The sequence below is a fragment of the Hylobates moloch genome, unplaced genomic scaffold (assembly GCF_009828535.3).
Source record: "Hylobates moloch isolate HMO894 unplaced genomic scaffold, HMol_V3 SCAFFOLD_12, whole genome shotgun sequence".
Lineage (NCBI taxonomy): Eukaryota > Metazoa > Chordata > Mammalia > Primates > Hylobatidae > Hylobates > Hylobates moloch.
The window spans coordinates 15,009,752-15,024,051 of record NW_026652287.1 but is presented as its reverse complement, the minus strand read 5'-3'; the positions used below and the strand labels follow the sequence as shown (position 1 = coordinate 15,024,051).

Here is a 14,300-nt window from a genome sequence, read left to right as displayed (position 1 = left end):
AACAGCCTGCCCTTCTTCCTAAACAGCCTGCCCTTCTTCCTAAACAGCCTGCCCTTCTTCCTAACGGCCTGCCCTTCCTAACAGCCTGCCCTACAGATTTCAGACCTTCCCAGCCAGCCCCCATCACTGTATAGGCCAGTTCCTTGCAATAAATCTCTTAATATATCTTATTGGTTCTACTTCTCTGGCTGAACCCTGACTGACCTGCTCTGAACAGCCCATCAAAGCCAGCCACAAAGCCACCATTGTTTCACTTCAGTTTTAATTCTTGCATAAAACCTATTACCATTTGATTTTTTTTTTTTTTTTTTTTTTGAGACAGAATCTCACTCTGTCGCCCAGGCTGGAGTGCAGTGGCATGATCTTGGCTCATGGCAGCCTTGACCTCCCAGGCTCAGGCAATCCTCCTGCCTCAACCCCTCAAGTAGCTGGGACTACTATAGGTGTGTGCCACCACACCCAGTTAGATAGATTTTTTTGTCTATTTTTTTGTAGAGATGAGGTCTTGCTATGTTGCCCAGGCTGGTCTTGGACTCCGGGAGTCAAGCAATCCTCCTGCCTCAAGCCCCACAAAGTGCTAGGATCACAGGCATAAACCACTGTGACCAACTTGATATTTTTCTTATTCATTGTTTCTTCCAACATATTCTAGAGCAGCACTGTCCACTAGAATATTCTGTGATGACGGGGATGTTCTAGAACTGTGCTGTTGCAATAGGGCAGCCGCTAGCCACCTGTGGCGATGAACAACTTGAAACATGGCTCCTGAGAATGAAGAAGGGAATTTTAACTTTTATTTAATGAATATAAGTTTACCTGGTCACACGAGTCTGGTGACCGCTGTACTGAATAGTGCAGGTCTGGGACACAGACTGACGAGAGCCCACAGCCAGCCGGCCCTCCCCACCACTGTATCCCCAACTCCTCCTAGCAACTGACACAGGGGAAGTTCCATCCGTGTTTGCAGAATGAATGAATGGAGCCATTTGCGCCTAAGCGCGTTCGCATCAGGTTTCTGCCGCTTGTAAGCGAGAGTCCTAATTTGATGCTATCTACATGTAAGGGATTCCTGAGCGCCTACAAAACAGGAGGGCTGGAGCAGTTACGGGGAAAGGAAAGACATCAGCGTCAACACTAGAACATATGAGACCCTGTGGGCTTCGGGGGGAGCAGCTCTTCCTCTGCCAGCCCAGCCTTTCCCAAGTTAGAAGCAAGTAGAACAATAGGGCAATCAAGACCCACTCTTACTCTTTGTTCCAGTCAAAGGAAGAGCGTACGGTGGCAGGCGGCATTCTGGGGGGGCTTCATTCAAAGCCCAAACTGGGAAGAAGCCAGAGGGCATCTGAGGCTGTCCTATTTCGGGGGCCACTTTGCATCCTGTTTTTCTTCTGACTGCCAGTTCTCCCCCTTGATACTCAAGAGAAGAAGCCAGAGGAGGGCCCGGGCAGGCAAGCTCCCAGGAGGTTGCAGGGGTGCAGGGGCACCTGCCTGCCTGCAGCACCCTGGCCTCCACTCTCTCCCATCCGTGGCTCCGTGAGCCCCGGAAGGATTCCCAGCATCTGTCACCTGCTCTAAGCCACCCATTGACTCTGCAGCCAGAGTGTTATTTGAAAACCGGATAAGAGATCCAGGCACCTTCTGTTCAGCCTACCCTGCTTACTCTGCAATGTAAGCTCCTTGCCGTGGCCCACCGTGGGGGCTGCCACTGCCCACCTGTCTGGCTCCAGCTCCCACCGCTCTCCCCAGCATCCCCACTGGGCACCCGTGCTGTTCTCTCTGCGCCTGGGATGCTCCCCTCCCTCCAGTCCCAAGGCACTTCTGAGTGTTCCCATCACTCCCAGTCATTAAGACTTCCCCACCCCTTCAGGTCTCAGTTCAATCCTGAAGTCCTGAGAAAGTCCCTGAGCCCTGGAACCCAACACTGTGTGTGCCAGATGCAGAGAAAGTGCTTGATAAACACGAGTGGGAGGGGGAAAAGGAGGGAAGGTAGAAAAGAAGGAAGGGGAGGAGGAAGGAAAGCAAGATCTCCCATTATCCTTACATAAGCATATTCATTTTAAAAAAGGAAAACAATATCCACATCAGAGATCTTCCATTATCTTGACCAGAGGTTTTTCCTCGGGAAAGGAAAGATACAGATGACCACAAATTATGAGGCTGAAAACCATCAAAATGCCAAAAAGAAGAGGAGACAGAGAAAAAGAACAGCAGAGAAGAGGAAGAAGGCCACAGCAAGAGCACTCTGATAGCTGGGCCACATCTCCGCCAGGCTGTCTTCTGATAAGACAGCTGTGGCCTGGGAGAGGAAGGTCTAGGAAGGGACCCTGCTGTCCTCAAACGCTGAAGTTCCCAGTCTTGGAATGGAGCGGGAGGTGGAGACAAATGGTGAGAACGTGCTCTTCCTGCAGCCAAATCAGTTTCACCCTAGGACCTCAGCTCTGTAGTAACCACGGGGGAAACCTAGGGCTGTGTCCAGAGGTTTTGCCTTTATTTTGTGGCCTTTATTTTGTGGTTTGAGATTTTGCCTTTATTTTTGTGGCCAGGGAATGGTAGGTTATCTCTGGAGAACAATCAAGCCAGACAGAAGGAGAGTGGTCTCAAAAGAAGCAGCAGTGCTGAGGGAGACCATGGCTCAGAGGGAAGGGAAACAAAGAATGAGAGAGCTGAATTAGAAAGGCTAAAGCCCCTTGGAAGGGCCCCTTGGAGGAAAAAAGAGAGGAGGATGAGGAGAAGTGGAGAAAAGTGAGCTGGGGGAAGAAAAAGGCTGGAGGAGCCTGGTGATGGTGATGATGATGGGTAATAATGATGGTGGTGGGTGGTGATGGTGGTAACGATGGTGATGGTGGTAGTGGTGGTGGTGGTGAAGGTGATGATAATGGTGTTGGTGCTAATAATAGTGATGGTGGTGGTGATAACGATGGTGATGGTGGTGATGGTGCTAATAGTGACAGTGGTGGTGGTGATAACGATGGTGATGGTAGTGATGGTGCTAATAATAGTGACAGTGGTAGTGGTGATAACGATGGTGATGATGGTGGTGGTGATGGTGATGATGGTGGTGATGGTGCTAACAACAGTGACGGTGGTGGTGGTGATTTGCCTATATCATCTCATGTAATGCTCCCAACAACCAGTGTGGCCCAAATGATCATCATCCCCATCCTGCTGCTTAGGAAACTAAGCACAGAATCATAATATGTCCTTATCCACAATCACACAGCTAATAGGTGGCTGAGCCAGAACTTAAACCCAAGTTTGTTGGACTCCAGATTCCACAGTCTTAGAAAATGATTGAGGACTAAGAAGGAGAAAGAGAATGGAGCCTGCCCTAGCCGCCTTATTTAATATGATGACCAGTCCCTCCATTCCAGAGGGCACTACCAACCCTGCTTAGCCTGCTGCATGTCTTCTTTAATCCACAGCACTTATTCTCACACACTGCATAAGGTACGTGATCATTAGGACAATAATTCATTGTCTGCGCCCCAGCCCCCCACACTGGAAAGCAAACTTTATGGGGACACACACCTCAGCATGCATTTCTAGAGATCAGAAGAGCACCTGGCATAGAATAACCATGCAACCAATTTCGTTGAATGAGTGAATAATGGTTTTTTGGTTTCAGGCCATAGCTGCCATGATAAGGAAAGGTTAAGCTATCCTGGCTCTCGGATCCTTTGATCTTGCTAAATGAATGAATGAGTATTCTTTGGTTTCAGGCTAAGGGTGATCTAACAAGCTACGAGAAGAGAAAAATGAGTTAAGATTTCCTATCTTCGGGGCTCCTTGGGCACTGGAAAATAAAGATATCCCTAAAACCCAAGGAGAAAACTAAGATTAGCATTAACATCTCTAAAATAAAGCTACCTCCATCCTCTGAGAAAGAGAGAGAGACAGACACAGACACAGAGACAGAGACAGAGACAGAGACAGAGAGGGATGGAGAGAGAGAAAGAGATGACATTCTTGGCCAGGCACAAAGCAGCCTTGCTGCCATATCCTTGGTCTCCATATGAGTTCCTCAATACAACTTGTCTTCTGTCATTTAACAAACATGCATCCAGCCCTCACTTTGGGCCAGAATTTTAAAAATCTGATTTCATCACTGTAGGAAACACCAGCTCTGGGTTGAGCTGGGGCTATTAAGATGAATACAGTATCACCCTCAAGAAGTAAGAGTATGATGGGAAAGATACTAGTTTATTCCTCAGTCTGGGATAACATTTTTAGTTAGAGTAAAGGGAAGCCATCCAACTCCCAAGATGGTTAGAAGCTTCAAGGAACCAATTATTATTTTTGAGGGAAGAAGGAAATTCTCAACATGAATGATACTTTGAGGATGGCTCACTGGTTCCCCCTGGTGGACATTAATAGCAAGCACATCACACAGCTTTTCAGAGGTAGGCAGGGGCTCAGCGGTATAGAAGTATCTGGTGTTCGGGTAGCCAAGGGCAAGCGGTCAGCTCAGTTTGCAGAGCCCAGGAAAGGCCTCATAGAGAACCAGGCTTTGCACTGGGCCTGGGGATTCACCAGAAGGACAAAAGGAAAGAAAATTCTAGGCAGAGGGATGTGAGTACCAAGATGTGAAATCCAAGCCTCATCTAGAAAACTCTAAGTAATTCATGAATTTAGCAGATATTTAGGGCTTGAAGGGAAAATGTGAATGGTCAGACTTCAGGTAGGAGCCAAACGCTGGGATGTTTTGCAATCCATGAGGAAGACTGTGTTCTTTAAGCCACTAGTAAGTTTTCATGGATTGCTTGAGCTCAGGAGTTCGGGACCAGCTGGAAGAACATGACAAAACTCTCTCTCTACGAAAAATACAAAAAAGTTTGCCAGGCATGGTGGCACACGCCTGGAGTCCTAGCTACCCAGGAGGCTGAGTGGGGAGATCGCCTGACCCCAGGAGGTAGAGGCTGCAGTGAACCAAGACTGTGCCACTATAATCCAGCCTGGGCAACAAAGCAAGGCCCCATCTCAAAAAAAAAAAAAGAATACATATGTATTGAACTGCTGCTATGTGCTAGATATTGATCTTCATCCTGGGAATCAAATAGTGAGCAGAAACAAGTATGATCCCTGCCCTTTTGTAGCTCACAGTCTAGTGGAAAAGAGAGGCATTCATTTAAAAACAAATCACTCCCCAAAAAAGGTAAGCATTAAAATGTTTTTAAGTGGCAGCATCACCTGCAGGAACAGCATAGGTGAAGCACAGTGTTAAGGATCAGAACTGGGTACACAGTTCTTTACTAAGAAGTCTGAGTTGAGCTGACTTCAGTGATAAGTGCTGTAAGAATGGGTAAAAATGGAGCACTTGGTCATTGCTTTCAAGGTCCCAGTGGCCCTAAGGCTGGCATCTGAGGCAGGACATAGAAGACTGAGTCTTAGCAGCCTGGGAAGAGTCCAGAGGGAGGCCTATGTGGAGGTAGATCAGTGTAGGCTCAAACCATAGTGAGGTGTGTAATGAAAGTGCTGCTTGACCAAGCATGGGGACGCATGCCTGTGATCCCAGCACTTTAGGAGGCCGAGGCAGGAGGACTGCTTGAACCCAGGATTTCAAGACCAGACTGGGCAATCACAAGGCGAAACCTAGTCTCCACAAAAATTACACAGGTGTGGTGCCATGCACCACACCTATAGTCCCAGCTACTGGGGAGGCTGAGGTGGGACAGTTGCTTGAGCCCAGAAGGTCGAGGCTGCAGTGAGCTATGATCACATCACACCACTGTACTCCAACCTGGGTGACAAAGCAAGACCCTGTCTCAAAAAACAAAAAGTAGTGGCAGGCCAGGCACGGTGGCTCATATCTGTAATCTGTAATGTTGAGTAGTAAGTACTATAAAAGAAGACTCATATATACATACAGATACAGATCCTGAATCAGGATCTGCCAACAAGTAAAAATACAAAAGGGCATGTATGGAGGACTGGGCCAATGACCTGTTTCAAGTATGTTCTGTTTTGTTCACCGCTGCCTCCTCAGCCCTGCTGGCACCCCATAGCCACTCAGATTAGAAGACTTCTCCAGGTCTAGAACAATATTCAACAAATGCTTGTTGAATAGAGCAGGTTGAATCAAGCAAGGGCATCTGTGAGCCTCCACCTGACTCTGCCAGACTGATGCTCAACAGTGACACCTTGTGGTGGGAACTGAAACAACCGTGCTGATGGCCACTAACACTTCTCTGTGGCTGGCGTGTACAGAGGGGATCCCTTGGGACAGAAAGGCACCAGAATTTGCAGAAGAATCATGAGGCTAGAGAGAAGCAGAAAGCCTCAGGAAGATGATATCTGATGTTCTGCTAATAAAGACAAACAGGTATCTGAGCAACAAATGGAAAAGATCCAGGAGGGATGACAATATATTTGGCCCCCAAACTGATAGAACAAGTCACAGAGGTTATTTTATTAGGTGAAAAAAAAAATATTTCAGCAATATGTGTGGATAATTCTAATTCTATTTTTTAAGTACACATATATCCATTTGTCAGGAAAAATTATACCAAAATGACAACAGCAGTTACCTAGAGGGTGGGGCTTAGGGTGAATTTTTTTTAATCTATTTTCTGGTTTATGTTACAATTAATGCAAATTACTTCGTTAAAAAAAAAATTAGAAGCTAGACATTGACCCAAAATGCAAAGCCACCTCAGCATATCTAAAGCAAAAAGACCTTGGTCTCCTATTCACACTCAACATTTTCATATCTGGACCCTAATTATCCACAACCAGATACCCTAAACGTCAGCAGGTCTTCCTGGGGCAAGAGTTCAAATCCAAGAGCTACCCTTGCTGGCATCTTCTGGCCTCCAAATCCCAGGTCCACGCTGCCTCTTCCTGCGTTTCGGATTTGCCCCCCAGGGTTGACTCGTCTCGTCCTGGCCTGCAGTGGCGGGCACGGGATGCCGAGGGGCTGTGGCAGCTGTGCTGAGGACAAGTCTCCACATCCCCGACCCCAGGGCCTGCTCACCTGACATGTGGACATTCCTGAGGCAGGAGAGGGAGGCGTTGAGGCGGGCACACTCCTCCCGGTTGGCTCCGTATTTCTCCACGGTCTCGCACACCTGTTCATCCGTCATCTCCAAGAGGTCCTCCAGGCTCAGCTGGCCGGGGGAGATTTCCTAGAGGAGGGGAGAGAGGATTGTCAACCGTCGGGCAGGAACAGCATCTCTGCCTCCACGCTGCCCTCTAGTGGTGCCTAGAGGAGAACACTCCGCAGTGTAAACGCTTTGCATGACAGTGGGGTCTCCGAATCTCGGGTTTGCCACTCATTATCTAGATAACCTCTGACCAGTCGCTCAACCTCTCTGGGCCTCACTTTACTCATCTGTAAAGTGGGAATCCTAAGTGTCCATACTTGGCAAGGTAGCGTAGGTGCTTAGTGCTATTATAATTACTACCCTGTCTGGCATCAACACTGTGCCTGTGTCTCGAATGTTTATAAGGCAGGGCCCCATTTTTTCATGTTTGCGTGGCTCTCAGTGCCTCCCACTCTGCAGGGACTCATCTAAAATCCCAGCACAAAATCAGAGCAAGCACAGGACAAGGCAGGTGTGCTGGTGGCTGGGCCCCACTCTCTCTCTGCTTCCTCTCTTCTCTGGCTGCAGGGTCTAGGGCTCACACTGGTCTTCAGAAACGCTAATGGGAAAGGGGCTGAAAGTCTGTGCTCCGTGCTGGAAACGAAACTAGGTTTGTTTTTGAGCCCCACGGGGCATGGCTTTGCATCCTAAGGCAAAGTGGAAACGGTGGAGTATAGCGTGGAGTGGGAGAAAGGGACCTAGGAAAGGTAGGATTCCCAACTTAATGTGTTGGGCAGGTGAACTTTCACCGCCACCCCATGTTCCCAAAACAGTGTCTCCCTAGACACCATCATATGGACACACCTCAAAATTTGTCAAGCCTCTGTATTTATGCATCTGTATCTGTATGTATATATGAGTCTTCTTTTATAGTACTTACTACTCAACATTTTAACATATATTGTTATTACTTAAGGGTTTTTTGTCTTTTTTTTGTTTGTTTTGTGTTTGTTTGTTTGTTTTGAGACAGTCTCGCTCTTGTTTCCCAGGCTGGAGTGCAACGGCGCGATCTCAGCTCACTTCAACCTCTGCCTCCCGGGTTCAAGCGATTCTCCTGCCTCAGCCTCCTAAATAGCTAGGATTACAGCCACCCACCACCACGCCTGGCTAATTTTTTAGTAGAGACAGGGGTTTTTAGTAGAGACAGGGTTTTTTCAGTAGAGACGGGGTTTCGCCATGTTGGCCAGGCTGGTCTCAAACTCCTGACCTCAAGTGATCTGCCCACCTCAGTCTCCGAAAGTAAATAAGGGTGAAATAGCCTACGGATGGTGATTCTAGGGCAGTATTGCAGAATACATCTACCCTCTTGTGGTCATGTTTGTGTATTACATGTTTGTGTATTACAACAAGATACAGCTCCCACATTCAACTGATAGCCAGAAAGAAGAAAACTGTCTCAGTACAAAAAATTATCTTCAAAAATATGAGCTATGGGGCAAAAGTCGAAGCCCAATCAGTGCCATTTCAACTCACCCAGGCAGGCAAGGGGCAGAGAGAGAAGAAGAGTGGAGTCACTTGGAGGCTTTCTCAAATAGGGACACATTGCTGGTGAGCCCCTTTAAGAAAGGTGATGACCAAGGATCCGTTTATTTCTGGTTGTTGTTTTTCTTAAATAGAGACAGGGTCTCCTTCTGTCACCCAGGCTAGGTGCAGTGGTGCCATCATATCTCACTGCAGCCTCAAACTCCTGGGTTCAAGCGACCCTCCCACCTCAGTCTCCTGAGTAGCTGGGACTACACGCATGCACCAACATGCCTGGCTAATTTTTAAATTTTTCTGTAGAGACAGGATCTCACTATGTTGCCCAGGCTGGTCTCAAATTCCTGGCCTCAAGTGATCCTCCCACCTCGGTTTCCAAAAGTGTTGAGATTACGGACATGAGCCACTGCACCCGGTCCAGGATCCGAAGGTACAGAACGATTCACGTTCGAAGGGGGTGATTCATCACATAAAAGGATTCTCCTCTTTGCTTCAGGATTCACTTGTGCATTTTAATCTTATGATTTATATATGTATATATTTCAATTTACTCTGAAGTTTAAGACCAGAAAAAATCATAAAAGTAACATTTTTATAACATCAAAAATGGAGAAACCCTTAAAAACCTAGGCCAAAAGGGCAGAAATGGATGGAACACTGTTTTAAGGTTTTTGATAGATTTCCTGTTAGTATCACAAAGACTACTGAAAGTAGGCACCTTTATCATCACCACTTACAGACTGGGACAGTAAAATTCAGAGAGGTTAGACCACTTGCCTAAGGTCACACAGCAAGTAACTGGTGGAGCCAGGATTCAAACCCAGCTGTTTTACTTTGGAGTGTTCTCCATACTTCAGTCACTTCACAGAAAGGAGACCTCTGGTGGACGCATACCTGAACTTCAGACAAAGAGCAGAAACTCCACGTCTTCTCCCACCCACTCCCTGGGTCCCTGGACTCAAGATGCTCACTGACTAAGGCAAGAGCCAAAACTCAGGTACCGGCAGGCCAGGTAAATGTAAATGAGCAAATCGCTGCCAGACAGGAGCTCAGTTCAGCACGGTCAACATTTCTGATTTTGTAAGTGAAGCCAGAGATCCGGGTTTTTTAGGTAGACTCTTTTGGTTTTTAAGTATTGGCTCCAAATAAATGTCCTGACATCATATTAACCAAACAACAACATGTCTGCATATCAGAACCAGCTTGAGGGCCACCAGTTTTCAACCCCTGGTCAAGAATCGTTTCTGCCTTATTTGCCCCCACAAGTGGCACTTGATAAATGAATGATCCTGCAGCCTCCCAAAAAAATGCCCTGAGCCCTGCAAATACAACACTGTCTATCCTTGTACAGGACCATTCATTCTAGGGATATTCGCAAGAAACTCATCTGGGCTCTCTGGCCATGCTGGGAATGAAATAAGGAAATATGGAATTGCGCATGGTCTGCTGTGCATATGCAAGATGGGGTGGGGTGGGGGCCTGGAGGAATGGAGTGGGGTGATGCTGCATCTAACTTGGGATTCTTAGATCTGGTGGGGCTGGGTGAGATTCTTGTCCCTGCGGACAAGGTCTAAAAAAGACGGCCGGGCGCAGTGGCTCACGCTTGTAATCCCAGCACTTTGGGAGGCCGAGGCGGGCGGATCACGAGGTCAGGAGATCAAGACCACAGTGAAACCCCGTCTCTACTAAAAATACAAAGAAAAATTAGCCGGGCGTGGTGGCGGGCGCCTGTAGTCCCAGCTACTCGAAGAGGCTGAGGCAGGAGAATGGCGTGAACCCGGGAGGTGGAGCTTGCAGTGAGCCGAGATTGCGCCACTGCACTCCAGCCTGGGCGACAGAGCGAGACTCCGTCTCAAAAAAAAAAAAAAAAAAGACAGGAAGTCTCTTCAAGTAGGAAGCAGGGAACACCTTGAGAGAGGACTCTTGGTTTCACTGGCAGGGAGGCAAGCTCCTCTTCTGCCCAGCTCAGGGGGACCCAGGCAACAGGAAAACAAGGCTAATGCACAGTGCTTCCGACCTAAAGCTTTGCCATCCATCTGAGCTGGACATCCTGCTAGCCCCATTCACTTACCAGCTAGACTAGTCACTTAGCTCTGAGCCTCAGTTTCCCACTCTGTACAAGGGGGATAATAGTCACCCTACTCAAAAGGTCATTGTGAGGAGGCTGAACAGTCTCAGCAGTTGAGATCCTAAGTGCAAAACCCTTAGCACAATGCCTGGCATGAAACATGCAGTGATGTCTGCTGGGTTTATTAGGTTTGGCTTGGCCCTGTCACTACAAATGAGTCAGTCTCTGGGATCCCAGGGTGTAAGAAAATCTCAATATTCTCAAGATGTTAAGAACGTGGTCTAATCTGTGAGAGCAGACATAAGATGTCAGATGCTCACAACAGTAATAGGCTGGCATCTGCTGAATGCTGTTTGGTGCCAGAATATGAGCTGAACTTTTTTTTTTTTGAGACAGAGTCTTTCTCTACACCCAGGCTGGAGTGCAGTGGTGTGATCCCAGTTCACTGCAACATCCGCCTCACAGGTTCAAGCTATTCTCCTGCCTCAGCCTCCCAAATAGCTGGGACTGCAGGCATGCACCACCATGCCTGGCTAATTTTTGTACTTTTAGCAAAGACAGGGTTTCACCATGTTGGCCAGGCTGGCCTCAAACTCCTGACCTCAAGTGATCTGCCCAAAGTGCTGGGATTACAGGCATGAGCCACTGCGCCTGGCCTTTTTTTTTTTTTTTTTTTTTCCAGATAGGGTCTCACTCTGTCACCCAGGCTGGAGTGCAGAGGCATGATCATAGCTCACTGTAACCTCAACCTCCTGGGCTCAGGTAATCCTCCTGCCTCAGCCTCCTAAGTAGCTAGGACCACAGGCATGCACCACCACACCCAGCCAATTTTTGTATTTTTTGTAGAGATGGGGTTTCGCCATGTTACCCAGGCTGGTCCCAAACTCCTGTGCTCAAGCGATCCATCTACCTTGGCCTCCCAAAGTGCTGAGATTACAGGCATGAGCCACTGCGCCCAGCTGAGTTGAACATTTTATAAAAATCATCTCATTCTACGATGTCGGCTATTTAAGAAGAGATGACAATCATTATGCACATTTCACAGATGATAATATTAATGCTCTAAGAAAGTATTGTTCAATATGGCAGCCACGGGCCCCATTAATTAATGTTAAACACAATTTAAAATCTTAATCACATGTCCTAATCACAAGTGGCTACCACATCCGGCAGCACAGATAGAAAATATTTCCATCATAGCAGAAAGTTCCACTGGACAGCGCTGGACTAAGAGGTGAAGTGATTTGGCCACAGTGACTCTGAATATGTGGCAGAGCTGAAGGGTTCTAACTGACTCTGGAAGCACACTCTCAATGACCCCATTCAGACAGCATCAGTGATCCTGAATGTTTTCGTCCAGCCCATATTTATTGAGAGCCTGCTATGTGCCAGGGACTGTGCTGGGCACAGCCAGAAACCTGCAGCTCAAGAGCAACACAGGGGGTAGCTGCTGGCCAGTAAGGGGTAGGGGACACAGGGGCCCCCCAGGTCACCTCTAGGACTTCCTTGCGCACATCGACGATTCGGAACCAGTGCCGTAGCTGGGGGAAGCCGTCCAGCTCTGCGTTGCGCTCCTGCAAGGCCACCTTCTTTTTGCAGGACAGCTGCCTGCTGAAGTACTTCACCAGCTTGCTCTGTGGAGACACAGACGAGGACAGAGGACACATCTCAGAGGCAGCGACACGAGGAAGAGAGGCGAGAACCCCCTACGAACCCCCACCCTAAACCCAGCCAACTCTGTATTTTAAAGACTGGTTCTGCTACATTGAGATTCAGTTTGGCACCCATCTTTCCACCTCGTTGGTGAAGATGGTCAAACAGGCGGCTCCAGCATCTTGCTTGGGGCTGGGGAGGTGGCACACATTAGTACCAGTTCAGTGGAGGGACTTTTGATCTCACAATTGCACACATCTTTTTCTGTTTTTGTTTTCTTTTGTTTTGAGATGGAGTTTCACTCTTTCACCCAGGCTGGAGTGCAATGGCATGATCTCTGCTCAGTGCAACCTCCACCTCCTAAGTTTAAGCAGTTCTCCAGCCTCAGCCTCCTGAGTAGCTAGGATTACAGGTGCGTGCCACCACGCCTGGCTAATTTTTGTATTTTTAGTAGAGACGGGGTTTTACCACGTTGGCCAGGCTGGTCTCAAACTCATGACCTCAGGTGATCTGCCCGCCTCGGCCTCCCAAAGTGCTGGGGTTACAGGCGTGAGCCGCCGCGCCCAGCCTGCACACATCCTTTGATCCAACAATTCCACTTGCGGGAACTCCTCCAACAGACACGATCCTGTGCAGAATGACTGTACAAGAGGCTACTTCCCTACAGTTCTGTTTGCAATAGCAAAGGACTGCAAACATTCTGAGAGTCCATCAGTAGGAGACTCGTTACATAAAGGACGCTACAGCCAACAAAGAAACTTACGCAGCTCTAAAATCAAACCACGAAGCAAGCTCTGTACTGCCAGAGAGCAGTCTCCAGGGTACACTGATAAATAAAAATAAATACTCTCACATTCACAAGGAAATGTTTCCCTGTATATATCTTTGTAAATATAGAAACTCTGTCCACAAGGACTCCCAATTCTTTGTTTTTTTTTTTGAGATGGAGTCTCACTCTGTCACCCAGGCTGGAGTGCAGTGGCGCGATCTTGGCTCCCTGCAAGCTCCGCCTCCCAGGTTCACACCATTCTCCTGCCTCAGCCTCCCAAGTAGCTGGGACTACAGGCGCCCGCCACCACGCCTGGCTGATTTTTTGTGTTTTTAGTAGAGACGGGGTTTCACCATGTAGCCAGGGTGGTCTCGATCTCCTGACCTAGGGATCTGCCCGCCTCAGCCTCCCAAAGTGCTGGGATTACAGTCGTGAGCCATCACGCCCGGCCAAGGACTCCCAATTCTTTTTTTTTTTTTCTTTTTGAGACGGAGTCTCGCTCTGTCACCCAGCTGGAGTGCAGTGGCGCGATCTCGGCTCACTGCAAGCTCTGCCTCCCGGGTTCAGGCCATTCTCCTGCCTCAGCCTCCTGAGTAGCTGGGACTACAGGCACCCGCCACCACGCCCGGCTAATTTTTTTGTATTTTCAGTAGAGACGGGGTTTCATTGCGTTAGCCAGGATGGTCTCGATCTCCTGACCTCGTGATCCGCCTGCCTCGGCCTCCCAATGTGCTGGGATTACAAGCGTGAGCCACCGCGCCCGGCCCGGACTCCCAATTCTTTAGGGGAGGGAAGAGGAAGGGTGGGGAAAAAGGGTGGGGGAAACATTTTATTTAAACTCTTTTGTGCTGTTTGAATTGTAAGTCCTACCAAAGCATCCAAAAATTACTCTTTTAAAATGAGATAGACCTGAACCTAGGCTTCTGGAGGGATCCCATGACATGAGAAAAGAAAGCTTTTTACTTCTGGATTTGTAAAATCTCACATTAACCAAAGAAAGGCAATACTTGTGTGTCTGAGCAGAGAAAACAATTTGGAAGAATAAACTCCAGGCTTCTAACTTGGGTCAAGTATTTCTTTATATACATTTTTTTGTATGCATTCAGTAGTTACCTGAGGTATAATATGTTATCATCTTTTTTTTTTTTTTTTTTTTTTTAAGAGACAAGGTCGTGTTCCATTGCTCAGGCTGGAGTGCAGTGGTGCAATCATAGCTCACTGAAGCCTCGAACTCCCTGGCTCAAGAGAGCCT

At 47.9% G+C, this 14,300-nt stretch overlaps 1 protein-coding gene across 3 annotated transcripts in view; it reads right to left on the bottom strand.

Moving 5' to 3' along the window:
- The window catches only part of KSR2 (kinase suppressor of ras 2), a 526,910-nt gene that overhangs the window by 406,279 nt on the left and 106,331 nt on the right, over positions 1-14,300 (bottom strand). For all 3 annotated transcript variants that reach the window (XM_058425819.1, XM_058425817.1, XM_058425818.1), the window contains 2 exons: positions 12,120-12,260; positions 6,971-7,121 (listed from right to left, as the gene is read on the bottom strand). In XM_058425819.1, the coding sequence (XP_058281802.1) occupies positions 6,971-7,121; positions 12,120-12,260 (292 nt within the window). The remainder of the gene's footprint in view (positions 1-6,970; positions 7,122-12,119; positions 12,261-14,300) is intronic.